The sequence below is a fragment of the Fundulus heteroclitus genome, unplaced genomic scaffold (assembly GCF_011125445.2).
Source record: "Fundulus heteroclitus isolate FHET01 unplaced genomic scaffold, MU-UCD_Fhet_4.1 scaffold_37, whole genome shotgun sequence".
In the NCBI taxonomy this organism is placed as follows: domain Eukaryota; kingdom Metazoa; phylum Chordata; class Actinopteri; order Cyprinodontiformes; family Fundulidae; genus Fundulus; species Fundulus heteroclitus.
In genome coordinates this window covers 3,052,099-3,065,953 of record NW_023396781.1, presented here as the reverse complement: position 1 = coordinate 3,065,953, position 13,855 = coordinate 3,052,099, and the positions used below count along the sequence as shown (strand labels likewise).

General features: G+C 41.9%; 1 protein-coding gene across 1 annotated transcript; it reads right to left on the bottom strand.

Moving 5' to 3' along the window:
• Positions 1-1,525: 1,525 nt before the first annotated feature.
• On the bottom strand, positions 1,526-13,406 carry aprt (adenine phosphoribosyltransferase). The gene is made up of 5 exons (XM_012850345.3): positions 13,195-13,406; positions 12,298-12,401; positions 8,829-8,962; positions 7,600-7,678; positions 1,526-2,501 (listed from the first exon to the last, which is right to left on the bottom strand). The coding sequence occupies exons 1-5, from the start codon at positions 13,281-13,283 to the stop codon at positions 2,362-2,364; spliced, it is 546 nt and encodes a 181-aa protein (XP_012705799.1). The 5' UTR covers positions 13,284-13,406; the 3' UTR covers positions 1,526-2,361.
• Positions 13,407-13,855: the final 449 nt, after the last annotated feature.

The window sequence follows — 13,855 nt, the reverse complement described above, 5'->3', positions numbered from 1 at the left end:
TTTTGTGTTGAATGACTGACGTGTGAGAAAAAAGCTTTAATTCTCTTTCATATCGCGCATGCATTGACTTTTTCAACAACTCTCTCTTGCGGTTTCCAACAGCAACGGGATTGTTTATGGTTTAATATTGTCCATATGCCTTCTTTAAAGATTTCTAATTCTACTCGTAGGACATGCGTACTTCCAACCTTATTATGCTCACGTTCAATGATTGATCGGGCGCTGTGTTTAGTTACCTGACTGATATCATCTGTTCTTAAATCGGAAATGCTGAGTATGACAAAGGGAGGAAGAACTACTCAGAGTAGCAGCTTTCTACTAAGTGTAGATCAGCCGTTTTTTTTTCTGAAACGACGCTCAGAACAAAGACGCACAGAGCAACCCGCCCAACCATAAAGGCGTCTGTCCAACCCATCCATCAGTGGTGCGCTCCGATCAGCACCTTGCGCTCACAGAGCGAGACTGTGGTACAACACCATCACACCAGAGTTGCAAAATGGTTAAAAATTAACCATTATTAACCGTTATTTTGTTTACAGTTCAGCTTGGATTTTATTTAATGCGCAGCATAGCTTTGCTGTGCGCGCTGCTGTGCGTGAATGCACATGCGCGCAGCTTAGAGGGAACAGAAACAGTTTGGCGCGTCCACTGAGCTATATTATACACTGGAGTGCTAATCGCCCGCTGTTTGAACGAGTCGCTTTGAAGCCACCAGCCGCCATATTGGTACTCCCTATTTCCCCCCAGAATATGTGCGCTACAGCATCAAATAACGAGGATTTTCTCATGTTCAGGGGGGGGGGGCTTAAGACTTTTAAGATGTCAAATGCCATCTACTTTTATGTTATGTTCTAAAACTATCAAGTACTGAGAAAGTCATGTGCTGAAATATTTTGCATTTTATTCATTTAAATATATATATTTAACATTTATAAATATATAAATAACAATATACAAAAACATATATTTACATATGTGTATACATATACACACATACATACATATACACATACTAATATATACATATATATATATATATTTAATATGAATAACGTAAAATATTTCAGCACATCATTTCCTAGTAGTTGATAGTGTTAGTACATCCACTGACTGTAGAATTACCTGTGAAAATTTTCACACAGCCAGAAAACTGCTTGTTGTTGCAACCAAATCCTGTGGGATTATGTGAGAGTAGGGAGTAGCAAGATGGCAGCCAGTGACTTCTGTTTTTCGGCAAAATCAGCACTCCAGTGTATTATATAGCTCAGTGGGCGCGTCAGTCAGTACGAAACAGTTCCTGTATCGGTCACGTGACTTTCCCGTGTTGATACGCGCATCGACACGGGTTTCGCTCTTGAGCTCGACACATGCGCCGACGCATCGGTGTTGCCGGACCCATCACTAGTCTGCAGGTATATCCTATCGGTGCTGGCAGGGACAATAATAACCTCAGTCAGAGGGTGGCACCACTCACACACCAGAGCAATAAAAATTAGGAGGAGGAGAAGAAAAACAACAACAGAGCTTGTTTTAAAGAAATACAGGGGAAAAAAGCTGGCTGTTTTAATCAGTATGGGTCATATATCTCACAATATATTAAACAATCTTCTATTACAATTCTTGAAGAAAAATCGGAATCAGCAAGAGTCAGTATCAGCTGGTCAAAGTTTCACAAAAACCAGAGATCACAAATGTCTGATCGGTGCGTCTCTGTGTGATTGTGAACCCATGAATCAAATCAGCAATCTAGGTCAAAAGTGGCTCATAAAAATAGCTTATGAGTTTGATTGAGAAATATCTTCAAAATCCAGATTGAACTAAAAATATGAATTGATCCGAGGCAGAAATTATACAGAATTATTCAGTCATATTACAAGCACAGCAATGCATGGGTTAGGCCTGAAATCATCAAGTCATTTTCTTTTATGCCTTACAGATAAAGAGGTTGTTTGGTCTTCTTCTACGTCACACGGGCCAGGCTGAAGAGACAGTTGAGATGTGCAAAATGTCTAAACAGAATAAAACCTTATATGCACAACAAAGGAGGATGCTTTGGTCCTAAATAAAATAAAAAAACAGAAATTGGTATAGTTTAAAAAACTGAAATATGCCTTTTATAGATTACTGTTTTTTCCGATCTATCCTGATTTTCAGTAGCACACATTTAACCACTTGATTAGAGTAAGTTAGAGTCCCTTTCACTATCCAAAAGGATGCTGGGTAAGGCATCAGCTCAGACACAACGGTCGGACATATCCTAGAACACTCTGATTTGTTATCTCAGGCATTCCTGTTTGCTTGGCTTCAATTACCAGGACAGCACCGGGTCCCTGTAAACCAAACAGGCAGCTGCAGTGGGACTCAGTACTGAAGGAGGGAGAACACGCCATGTGGTTTCAGACGATCAACTCCCTTCAAATCTTTGAGTTCGATGACCACCATGCAGCCCTGAATCTCAGCCCGCTGCTTCTTCATTAGCTCACAAGCTGCATGCAGGGTTCCTTTAAGACACAGATAAGCGTGCTTTAGTATATACATCATTGTGTGGACCTTCCACTGACTTATACTCATGTTCTATTGCTTTCTATGCCCTAACCCTGAACCAAATCCTAAACCTAAAGTCACAGGTACATACCTAACCTTAACCTAAACTCAATTCACACCTTAGCCCCACTGATCTCTATTTATTCACTGGATTGCTAATAGCCCACTGTTAGAACGAGTCACTTTGAAGCCACAAGCTGCCATATTGGTACTCTCTATTTCCCCCCAGTAACTAGGGAATATGTGCGCTACAGCATCGAATAACGAGGATTTTCTCATGTTAGGGGGGGCTCAAAACTTTTACAATGTCAAATGCCATATACTTTTATGTTATGTACTAAAACTATCAAGTACTGAGAAAGTCATGTGGTGAAATGTTTGGCATATATATATATATATATATATATATATATATATATATATATATATATATATAAAAATATAATATAACATGTCAAATATTTCAGCTCATAATTTCCTAGTAGTTGATAGTGTTAGTGTTAGTACATCCACTGACTGTAGAATTACCTGTGAAACGTTTTCACACAGCCAGAAAACTGCTTGTTGTTGCAACCAAATCCTATGGGATTATGTGAGAGTAGGGAGTAGCAAGATGGCATACAGTGACTTCAGTTTTTCAGGCAAATCAGCAATCCAGTGAATAATAGAGATCAGTGCTTAGCCCTAAACCTAAGCATTAGCCCAATTTGGCATTGTGTCACAGTGCCAGCCCAGTTGTCCACACAACGTTGGTCTACTGTAATGTTTTGGTCCTCAAGACCTATAGCACTGAAAAACTGCTGTAATGTTTTGGTCCTCAAGACCTATAGCACTGAAAAACTGCTGACACGTCCAAGAGTCCAGCTGAACCCTTGACTGACCTGATTGCTCATAATGGTGTCAGGAACAATATAAATATTTTTTGCATTTATTTATCATGTAAAGCAGGTCAAATAAGTATTGAACATATTGTTTCTCTCAGTACCAGTGAAAGTTCCCATTTTCCCGAAATTCACACAAGATGACGGCCGTATCCCCAGTAATCCACACATGCAAAGAAATCAAGTTAGTCCATAAATTAAGTTTTTGGTAACTGGAATCAAAGGGAAAAGGTATTGAACGCACCTATAGACATTTTGTGATATACTTTCTTCAACAGACTGCTGTATGGAGAAACTAGTTCAGGTGTGCTTTCGATCCATTCTTCCACACAAACTGTTTCTGATGGTCCTTTCTAAGCACTGATCTTCAGTTCTTTCCATGGATTTTCAATGTGGCATAAATTGGACTAACTCGGCCATTTGAGCAGTTTTAATGTCTTTCTTAGGGCTTGATGCACTAAACCCAGCCTTGGTCCACTTCTTGTGAAGCTTCCCCAAATTCTTGAATGGATGTTGCTTGACAAACGTCTCAAGGCTGCAGTTCTCCCTGTTGCTGGTTCACCTTTTTTTTTACCACATTTCTTTCTTCCGCTCAACGTTCTATGAACATGCTTGGATCCAGCACTCTGAACAACCAGCTTCTTCAGCAATGACCGTCTGTGGCTTCCCCTCCTTGTGAAGGGTGTTGATGACTGTCTTCTAGACATCTGTTCACTCCACTGTCCTCCCCATCATGGGGACCCAGACTGAGACCATTTCTGATAAAGGAAACCTTTGCAGCTGTTTGGAGTTAATTAGGTGATAAGGTATGTGACACCACGAGTTTCCAGTATTTAACTTTATTCACAATGTTAAAATTTTCTGAGACACTGAATTTTGGGTTTTTGTTATTTGTAAGTCAGAATCAACATTACAATAAAGGCTTGGAATCTCTCATCCTCAGTATGATGAATCTTTACGAGTTTCCCTTTCATGTGCTACACCCTGTGGTGGGGATAGTATATGACGGGAAAGAAAGAAAAGAGTCCGTAAACTGTGGATGATTCAGAATTAATATTGTCATCACAATTTTCAGCAAAAGCGCATTTTAGTATTTTCCTGATATTGTGCAGACCTACCCGCACATGAACACCCACCCAAACCGAGAAGCTTGGGAGGCTCGGTAAGGAGAGCATTAATCAGTGAAGTAGCCAAAAGGCCCACGGTAACTCTGGAGGAGATGCAAAGATCCACAGTGGGAATCTGGCCTTGGACAGCTATTAGTCATGCACTACATAATAGGGCTGGGTATCATCTAGGATTCGATGCGATTCTCGATATAGCTCAGCTTGATTTGATTTGACTCTAATGTCAATCTTTATTACTTTCAAATTAATGCTCAAAGTCATTCAATCAAAAATAAATAAATAAATAAATAAAATAAAAAATATACAATAATAATCAGCCAAATATTATATTTATGTTCAATTTATTGAACATAAATATCAATTTATTGATATATTAACAGGAAAATAAATTGCATTTGGTTCAATGCATTTAATGTATCACAGAAACCAAAAATGTGTCCAAACGTCTGATTTTAGGGACGAAGGCGCTTCTAAAATCCTGTTGACCATTCTACTGCATCGATTCTTGACGCCAAGCATCGATTATTAATTTAAAAAAATTAATAAATAAAATTGCATGACTGATTGGCGAACATCAGCCAAAAACAAGTGGAATACAACTTAACTGGTTTAAAGGACCACTGAGGCCATGTAAACGGCACTGATTATCCTTATTTTGTTATTTTAAGTTTTATAATCCTAAGCACTTTTTGTCAGTGTGTCCACTTCAGTAACAGTAATATTTGCTTTCATGGCAATACCTCCAAAAGTCATTTCAATAAATACAGCTATGTATGAATTCAGTTTCTTTCAGTTATGTATCAATTGAAGACACTATCCAGATCATACACAGCCAGTCAGCCACTGGTAATGGCTGTATTTTTTCTAACCGTGTTCAGTGAAAATATCCCAATGCATCGCGATACATCACAATAAGTATCGTGATGCATCATGATAGAATCGGATCGTGGCATGTGAATCGTGATTCGAATCGAATCGTGACTTCTTTGACAATACCCACCCCTACTGCAAATCTAAAGTATTAGACGTGTTAGATTGGATGTACTTCTCTTTGAATGTCTGACAAACATTTCCAAACAAAGTTAATTATTTCCAACTTGAGGAGCATCTGCAGCTACATATGATCACTGAAAGGTTTTAGTCTGGTTTGAAATCACAGCACACAGGTTTTAACTGCATGTTGCTTGATTTGGCATGGCGGACCCTAATATTTTGTTATCGTGTCTGGACCAGTCTGCTGGTAAGGGCGCAGTTCTTAACTGGTTTCCCTCCTAGCTGTCTGGCAGAGGTTTTGTCTGACCAGGCGGCTCTGTTTTCCCTCATCAGAGGCTCCTATATGTTTCATCTGGAGTCTAAAGATATATGGTATGTCTTTTCATTGTTTTTCACATAATCTGGAAATGTATCCCTCATTGAGAGATAGTGGTCCCCAGTCAGTACAGAATCTGGTAAACAGTTTAAATGACAGTTAAACTGGGATGGAGAATAATTTCTCGCATTAAAATGTAAATAAGACGGCTGAAAACGGACGTGGCAGAATGCAGCAGAGCTATTGGTCCCTTCAGTTATTTTATCTGTACTGCTGTTTAGGAATCTCTGAGCGTTTTTGAGAACGGTTTTAAATTTGGTAAACAGGTCAGTGAAGCAGTCGTTTAGCTTTTATCATTTGAGGTTAATCAGCAAAATCAAACCCTATTTATCTTAGAGTGGCCTTGAAAAGCTCCTTTCTGTAGATTGGATTAGAGAAACTCTTTATGGTGGCTTGGAAATCTCCCTTCTACATCCCGTACTGCTGTTCATCGCTACTGGGTAACAAGCGAGGCGAGCAAATGACCCAATTGTAAGACTTTTACCCCGTTTCCACTACCCCTTTTTAACTGTGCCGAGACCAGTCCGAGCTCGGTAACCGAGATAACTATCAAGTGTAAATGGATCGCAAACTGAACTGAACCGAGCCAGACACAACCGGACCGCGCTAAATGCAGACCAGTTCCATGGGTGGGCTCGGCCTGGTTTTTCCCTGGCTTGGTTCTCCAATAACAAAGAGCGCATGAGCAGACCGCGTCATCTCCTTACAGCCAGCTGACATTTCAGACATTCATAAAAATACTAGCTTCCCGACCGTAACACACGGTTTCCAGTGATGATTCTGCTTAGCAGTGTGATGAATCTCAGGGTCTGTTGTTGTTTCCTGCGTCTGTAAATCCTTATTAGATGTTTGTTTGTCTTATCCACTTCTCAAAAGCAGACTCTGTCAAGTAAATTCACCAAAAGTTGCCGTCTTCGCCTGACTCTCCGCAAACAACGACGTATCACAATTATAACCAAGCATAACTGCCTGAATGTTACAGGCGCCGCCATTTTGATTTGCTTGGTCCCTCCTTCAATCCCAGAGAAGAGTAGTACCGCAGATCGTAATTAGGAGGCGAGGAAACCAAGGAACCGAGATAGCGTGATGTGTAAAAGGTCTTCAAAACCAAGCTCGGCACGGTTAACTGATCCAAGCTCTGACCAAGCTCGGCATGGATCGGTTTAACAAGGGTAGTGGAAATGGGGCTACAATCTTTGGTTTCTAAATATTTAAGCGTTCAAGCATCTCCTTGCTGGTGGAACAGCCCGTTCCCAGAAGTTGGAGGTCAGAACTCCTGTTGCTTTTAGATGTTCCCAGGTCTGGTCAACTGACGCAAGGAGACAGATCTTTTCCTGTGGTTGGATCAGATTGATCTGGACCAATCTTCCTCGTACTGTAAGGTTAAGTCCCTTTTAAAAACCCAACTTTAACTTGACTTTCATAATCCAGTTGAGCCGTGCTTTCAGGCTATTCTTATTATTAGTCTTATTTTTTATTACAGTTTTTCTTTTTGTCTATTTGTTTTATTGTAGGTGTTGGCGTCCTATTGGTCGTTTTTTACATTATTTTGTTTACAACTCATGGACATGTACAGCCCTTTGGTCTCAATGACCAGGTAAAGTGCTCTATAAATAAAGGTTGATTGATTGACAGCAACATTCCTGCCAGAATAAGAACAGAAAACGTGGATTCTTACCTCCTGTAGCTAAAAGATCATCAATAATCACAACCTTCTGCCCGGGAGCCACTGCATCCTCCTGGATCTCTACTTCTGCCTGATGGAACAGAAGCACATGCTCAGACCAATTATGGCCCGGATTCTTCTTACACAACAAAGTTGTTCATTCATCTTTTCGCTGCCCCCTTAGTGCAAATAACCTTTGACCTAGTCAGGACAAGACCTCAGCTCTTCTCTTTCTCTGCTCTGCACTCCTTTCAACCAGCTGGCCTCCCACTCAAGAGTCTGGTTCCTTCTGCGGGAGCTCTGGGCTGCCCACGCTTTCACAGTTGGCATCATAGCGTGACATCACAGATCCAAGCAGGAGTCAGGATCAACACAGAACCAGCTCAGAACTAATTCATCTATAAAGCTGGTCTACAGTCTTAATGCGATGCTCTCACAAATTGTCTGGGCCCACTGAAGATTCCCCTGCTCTGCTGACGTTTCAGCAACAGCTCCAGGCATGATGGCCGCCTTCTGGGTTCCTTTGGATTTTAGGAACCCAGTTGGGGATATTTCCGTTCCTTAGAATTAACACTAATGTTGCACCAATGCCATTTTTTGGCCCCGATATCGATACCCGATACCTGGCTGTGCAGTATTGGCCAATACCGATACCATCTGTTTGAAATAGATGTGTGTGTGTATATATGAAGAACTGCATACTACTTAGGGTAGTAGAACTTTTCATTGCCTACCTGGAATGGGTGACAATAGTTGAATAAACCTTTGGCTCTCAAAGGCCAAAATAGAGCAACATTCGTGAAATTAGAACATGTATAATAGTAGTGCAACAGTAAGACAGTAAAATTATTATAATAATTAATAATTGAATAATCTCTTTTAAACCCTGAGTTTTGGCTCTCAAATACCAAAATAGTGCAACTTTCATGAACTTATATAACATGTATAATACTAGTCGGGAGAGAGAAGGCTGCTTTCAAGTGACATACAAAGATCAATATGGTATCGGTGCCCTATTTGTTGGTACTCGCCGATACCGATGCCACCATTTTAGTGCTGGACCGGGGCCCCGTCCCATACTGGTATCGCTATCAGTGCAACACTAGTTACAACCATACAGAAAAACATGATCTCCATTTCCTTTAAGGAGAACCTTTTTTAGTGTTGGTCTATCTGTGATGCAGCCCAACAGCAAAACAGGGCAGAACTTTACTCCTGCCGGTTCTGGTAGCGTTCTTTACCGTGCCGTACTCCAAATCATAGGCCACGCAGAGAGTGGTTCCAGGCAGCTTGCCCTTCTTCCTGACCAGAACAAAGCCGACACCCAGCCTCTGGGCGAGCAGAGGCCCGAACAGGAACCCACGTGCGTCCAAACCTGCACAGAGACGAAGCACAGCCTCACAAAAGGCAGCAGCATTCCAGGACACGATTCCCAAGTTGGGAATTACATCACACCCACTTAACCCACGGTCCAGGTGCAAGGGATAAAACAACTTTGATGAGCAATGCTGAGAAAAGTCTTTATTCATTCAGACACTGAAGGAACGTGTTCAGAAACAATTGTTGTGCATTACTGTCTGCGTCTGGTTCAATAACATGCAAACCCAACAGCTTTCATTCCATTTTAGCTTTGCAGCAGCCCTACGACAGGGTTTCAGTTAACGGTGTTAAGGTAGAAGCTGAACAGAACAGAGGGAGGTTTCTCACCAGCCCCAAGCTCAACATCCCATAGCTGCCATGTGTGTGGAACAAAGTAACATTTGGATGGTCGAAAGTATTCGGCCCCCTTGAACTTTTCGACCTTTTGCCACGTTTAAGGCTTCAAACAAAAGATATAAAATTGTCCTTTTTGTGAAGAATCAACAACAAGTGGGACACAATCATGAAGTGGAACAGAATTTATTGGATATTTCAAACTTTAACAAATAAAAAAACTGAAAAATTGGGCATGCAAAATAATTTAGCCCCCTTGAGTTAATACTTTGTAGCGCCACCTTTTGCTGCAATTACAGCTACAAGTCCCTTGGGGTATGTCTCTGTCAGTTTTGCACATCAAGAGACTGACATTTTTCGCCCATTCCTCCTTGCAAAACAGCTGGAGCTCAGTGAGGTCGGATGGAGAGCGTTTGTGAACAGCAGTTTTAGTTCTTTCCACAGATTCTTGATTGGATTCAGGTCTGGACTTTGACTTGGTCATTCTAACACATGAGTATGTTTATTTGTGAATCATTTCATTGTCGATTTTGCTTTATGTTTTGGATCACTGTCTTGTTGGAAGATAAATCTTCGTCCCAGTCTCAGGTTTTTTGCAGACTCCAACAGGTTTTCTTCCAGAATGGCCCTGTGTTTGGCTCCATCCATCTTCCCTGTCCCTGCTGAAGAAAAGCAGGCCCAAACCATGATGCTGCCACCACTATGTTTGACAGTGGGGATGGTGTGTTCAGGGTGAAAACATAATGTTTTGCATTGTTGCCAAAAAGTTCCATTTTGGTTTCATCTGACCTTCTTCTTCCACATGTTTGGTGTGTCTCCCAGGTCACTCGTGGCAAACTTTAAACAAGACTTTTTATGGATATCTTTAAGAAATGGCTTTCTTCGTGCCACTCTTCCATAAAGGCCAGACTTGTGCAGCATATGACTGATTGTTTTCCCACCTCAGCTGTAGATCTCTGCAGTTCATCGAGACAATCAGTCTTCTCCTTGTATGAGCTGAAAGTTTAGAGGGACGCCCGGGTCTTCGTAGATTTGCAGTGGTCTGATACTATCCATTTCAATATTATCGCTTGCACAGTGCTCCTTGTGATGGTTAAAGCTTAGGGAAATCTTTTTGTATCCGGCTTTAAACTTCTCCACAACAGTATCTCAGACCTGCCTGGTGTGTTTCTTGTTCTTCATGATGCTCTCTGCGCTTTAAACGGACCTCTGAGACGATCACAGAGCAGGTGCATTTATACAGAGATTTTACACACAGGTGGATTCTATTCATCATCCTCTGTCATTTGGGTCAACATTGGATCATTCAGAGATCCTCACTGAACTTCTGGAGAGTTTGCTGCACTGAAAGTAAAGGGGCCGATTCATTTTGCACGCCCCACTTTTAAGTTTATTATTTCTGAAAAAGTTTAAAATATCACATAAATTTCGTTCCACTTCATGATTGTGTCGCACTTGTTGTTGTTGATTCTTCACAAAAAAATTACAGGTTTATATCTTTATGTTTGAAGCCTGAAATGTGGCTAAAGGTTGAAAGGTTCAAGGGGGCAAGACACTGTAAACTTCTAATAGTTTGTAGCTTATTTAAATCAGTCACACATAATGTATTGTCCATCATCTGTTTGTGAATATTTGTAATTTTCTCTGATGTTAACGTTGCAATTGGCTCAGATCACTGAGCACTACGATCCCTAGAACCTCCCACTGGTGCGCTTCCTTCCAGCCAGAACCTGTGCTGCTCGCTATGTGTAAAACCACTATCTTAACTCAGTCACCAGGCTAATTACTGGTAGAGCCGGCATTTAACACATTCAAACTCAAACAACGTGTTCACAAATAGATGTTTTACAATGACTGGCCGTGAGATAGAGACTGTCAGAACCTACAACCTGCCTCTTTCTACAGCCATATTGGATGATAGAAACGTTGGACTCTCCAAGAAGGATTTCCAACTGTACGAAACATTTCATGTAACGATGCCAATGTTTAAACACATAAAACACTGTGGAAATTGCAACAATACACAGTTAGTGTGCACCTCTGACCGTCAGTGTCTTCTTACACTCACTACTCTGAGAAGGGCTACATGCAACTCCGGGAATAAACATCTTCGGGTTAGTGTTTAGATGTATAACATGCAGAGAAACCATCTTTATTGGCTTTTTTTTTTTTTTTTTTTTTTTACACACACACACCAATACATAGAAGGGTAAGTGGTACCATAAGAAGCCAAGGTTCTATAAGCTTCACTTTAAAAGCAGATGAAATATCCCAGCACTGCAGTTTAAAGAGCTTCCAGAGGAACTGCTGGATCGAGCAACAGTTTGTGTGACTGGAGCACAGAGTAGCTCAGAGATGCCTCTCCCAAAGCTGGCTTTATATACTGCTGGTCAGCTGGCTGAAACACAACTGCTGCACTTTGCCCTCATTCACAAGAAAAACAAGTCTGACTGTTTAAGCATTTTTTGGGGTGAGGAAGAACACGTACAGTCCTGGTGAGGAATCAGCAGGAGCACCACCCAACGCTCTCACGCTGGCTACAGACTAAGCCGCTACGACCAGTTCTATGTTCCCTTTGTTGCTTTATACAACACAAAAGAGCAAAGGCTGCTGCTAAACGTATCTACTGTTTATTAGACATTTTTACTAAAGTCTACGGATCATATTTAAGACAATTGTTCTAGTAGCAGCATGAGCTATAGCTTAAGTCTTGTATATAATCTAAAATTTTATGCTGTTGTGTGACTAGCAGTAAAGTTTCCCTCGAGGTGCTCATAGTGTGAGAATCTCAGACTTTTCCAGTCAATTTCCAACCTCAGGAAGCGTACCGTTCATCAATGCACAACTTCTGGCCTTCCAGTAAAACGTGCAGCACAGCAGAAAGAAATGCCAGTAAAAAGGAGCACACAGACATGTTGAGACAACCGTTTCAGGAAGTTCTTTTTGTCCCCCCTGACGTAGGCTCAGGGGCGAGCCGTGAGCGTTGCTCTGCCTTACCTACGATCAGATCCACCTGCCAGCCATGGCTCCTCACGTGTTCCTCGAACAGGTCGATGACTGCCGTCAGAGCAGCCGGACTCTTCAGGATGGGACAAATATCCCTGCAGCATTGACACAACTTGTGTTACTGGAAGGCAACTTTACGATAAGGGAGACAGAAGGTACTTTTTTTATAAGAGCGTTGAAATGCTGCCTCTTAGCTACAATCATTCACTTTTTCGCATGGCTTCGTGTTACAACCACAGACTTTAATTCGTATGGATTTTATATAATAGACAAACACAAAGTCCAGCAGTAGAGGAAAAATGACACATGGCAGTCAACGTTCGTACCAGATGAAAGTAAAAAGTGTGCCGTGCATTTTCAGTTGGCCCCATTTTCTCTGACACCCCTAGCAAACATGGAAGAAGGCTGGTCAGCTCGGGTGAGACCAAAACTGTTTATTTTGTGTCCAAGTGCAAAACGCTGCATGATGGAAAACTAACAGAGCCTATCTGCCTGTGCTCCATTCTTCTCAGGACAAATGGTGGTGGCAGCATCATGCTGAGGGAAGGGCTCTCTCCTCTCTGTGCAGTCAGACTGCCCCCTCAGACAGAGGACGGGTTTCTGTACAGCCCAGCATTTGGGAGTGGACCCTGAAAAAACACCGTCAGCACCAGCAGTTCTGCAGCAACACAATCCTTGGTGCAGGCTCAGAGAGAAAGGGAAGTTCTCGGAGCTTTCTTAAAGGAACACGGTGTAAAGTTGGGTTAACTAGGGAAGGTCCCTTCAGGGTCTGCAGCCGGAGCCCTGCCTGCTGTGGACCCAGACCGCTCTGCTCGGTACCAGGGAACACGTTTAAACTGGAGGGCACATGAAATCCAGCGGGTTGAACACCAGGGACTACTGTCCTACCTGAACAGGATCCCTTTCTTTGGGAAGTCTGGGAAAGCTCGGACGTGTCTCTGCACCAGCTGCAGTTTCTCTTCAGACCCTGCAGCCATTCCTGCCGACCCAATCCGAACCGATCACGTTTTTTATAGACTTCGCTCTCTGCCCACCCTGCTCAGAGTCAGGAAGGTGCTCCTTTCCACATGTGACGATGTGGGCATGCGCTGTGATCATCTTCTTTAGTTGGGGAATTCCCTGCAGCTTGGGGTGTAAATCTGTGGCCTACCGCCCCCTCCTGGTTACATTACTCCACTACATCTAGTCCTGCAGTCAACAAAACAATGTTGCAGCGTGTTTTTTCTGTGGACTCTGGATTTGTGACAGAAAGAAAGATTTGAGGTTACAATCACAGTACAGCAGGTGGCGGTATGTGCTTGGATACCACTGATCTCTATATATATTCACTGGATTGCTGATTTGCCCGAAAAACTGAAGTCACTGGCCGCCATCTTGCTACTCCCTACTCTAACAGAATCCCATATGATTTGGTTGCAACAACAAGCAGTTTTCTGGCTGTGTGAAAACATTTCACAGGTAATTCTACAGTCAGTGAATGTACTAACACTATCAACTACTAGGAAATTATGTGCTGAAATATTTGACATGTTATTCATATTAAATATAT

What these genes read in the sequence shown, in the direction of transcription:
- aprt (XM_012850345.3), bottom strand. Translation starts at nt 13,283, where the DNA reads ATGGCTGCAGGGTCTGAAGAGAAACTGCAGCTGGTGCAGAGACACGTC. An exon ending in ATGATTTGGAGTACGGCACG is followed by an intron (nt 7,679 to 8,828) that starts GTAAAGAACGCT and finishes CTGTTCCATCAG; the next exon opens with GCAGAAGTAGAGATCCAGGA. An exon ending in TGATCTTTTAGCTACAGGAG is followed by an intron (nt 2,502 to 7,599) that starts GTAAGAATCCAC and finishes TGTGTCTTAAAG; the next exon opens with GAACCCTGCATGCAGCTTGT.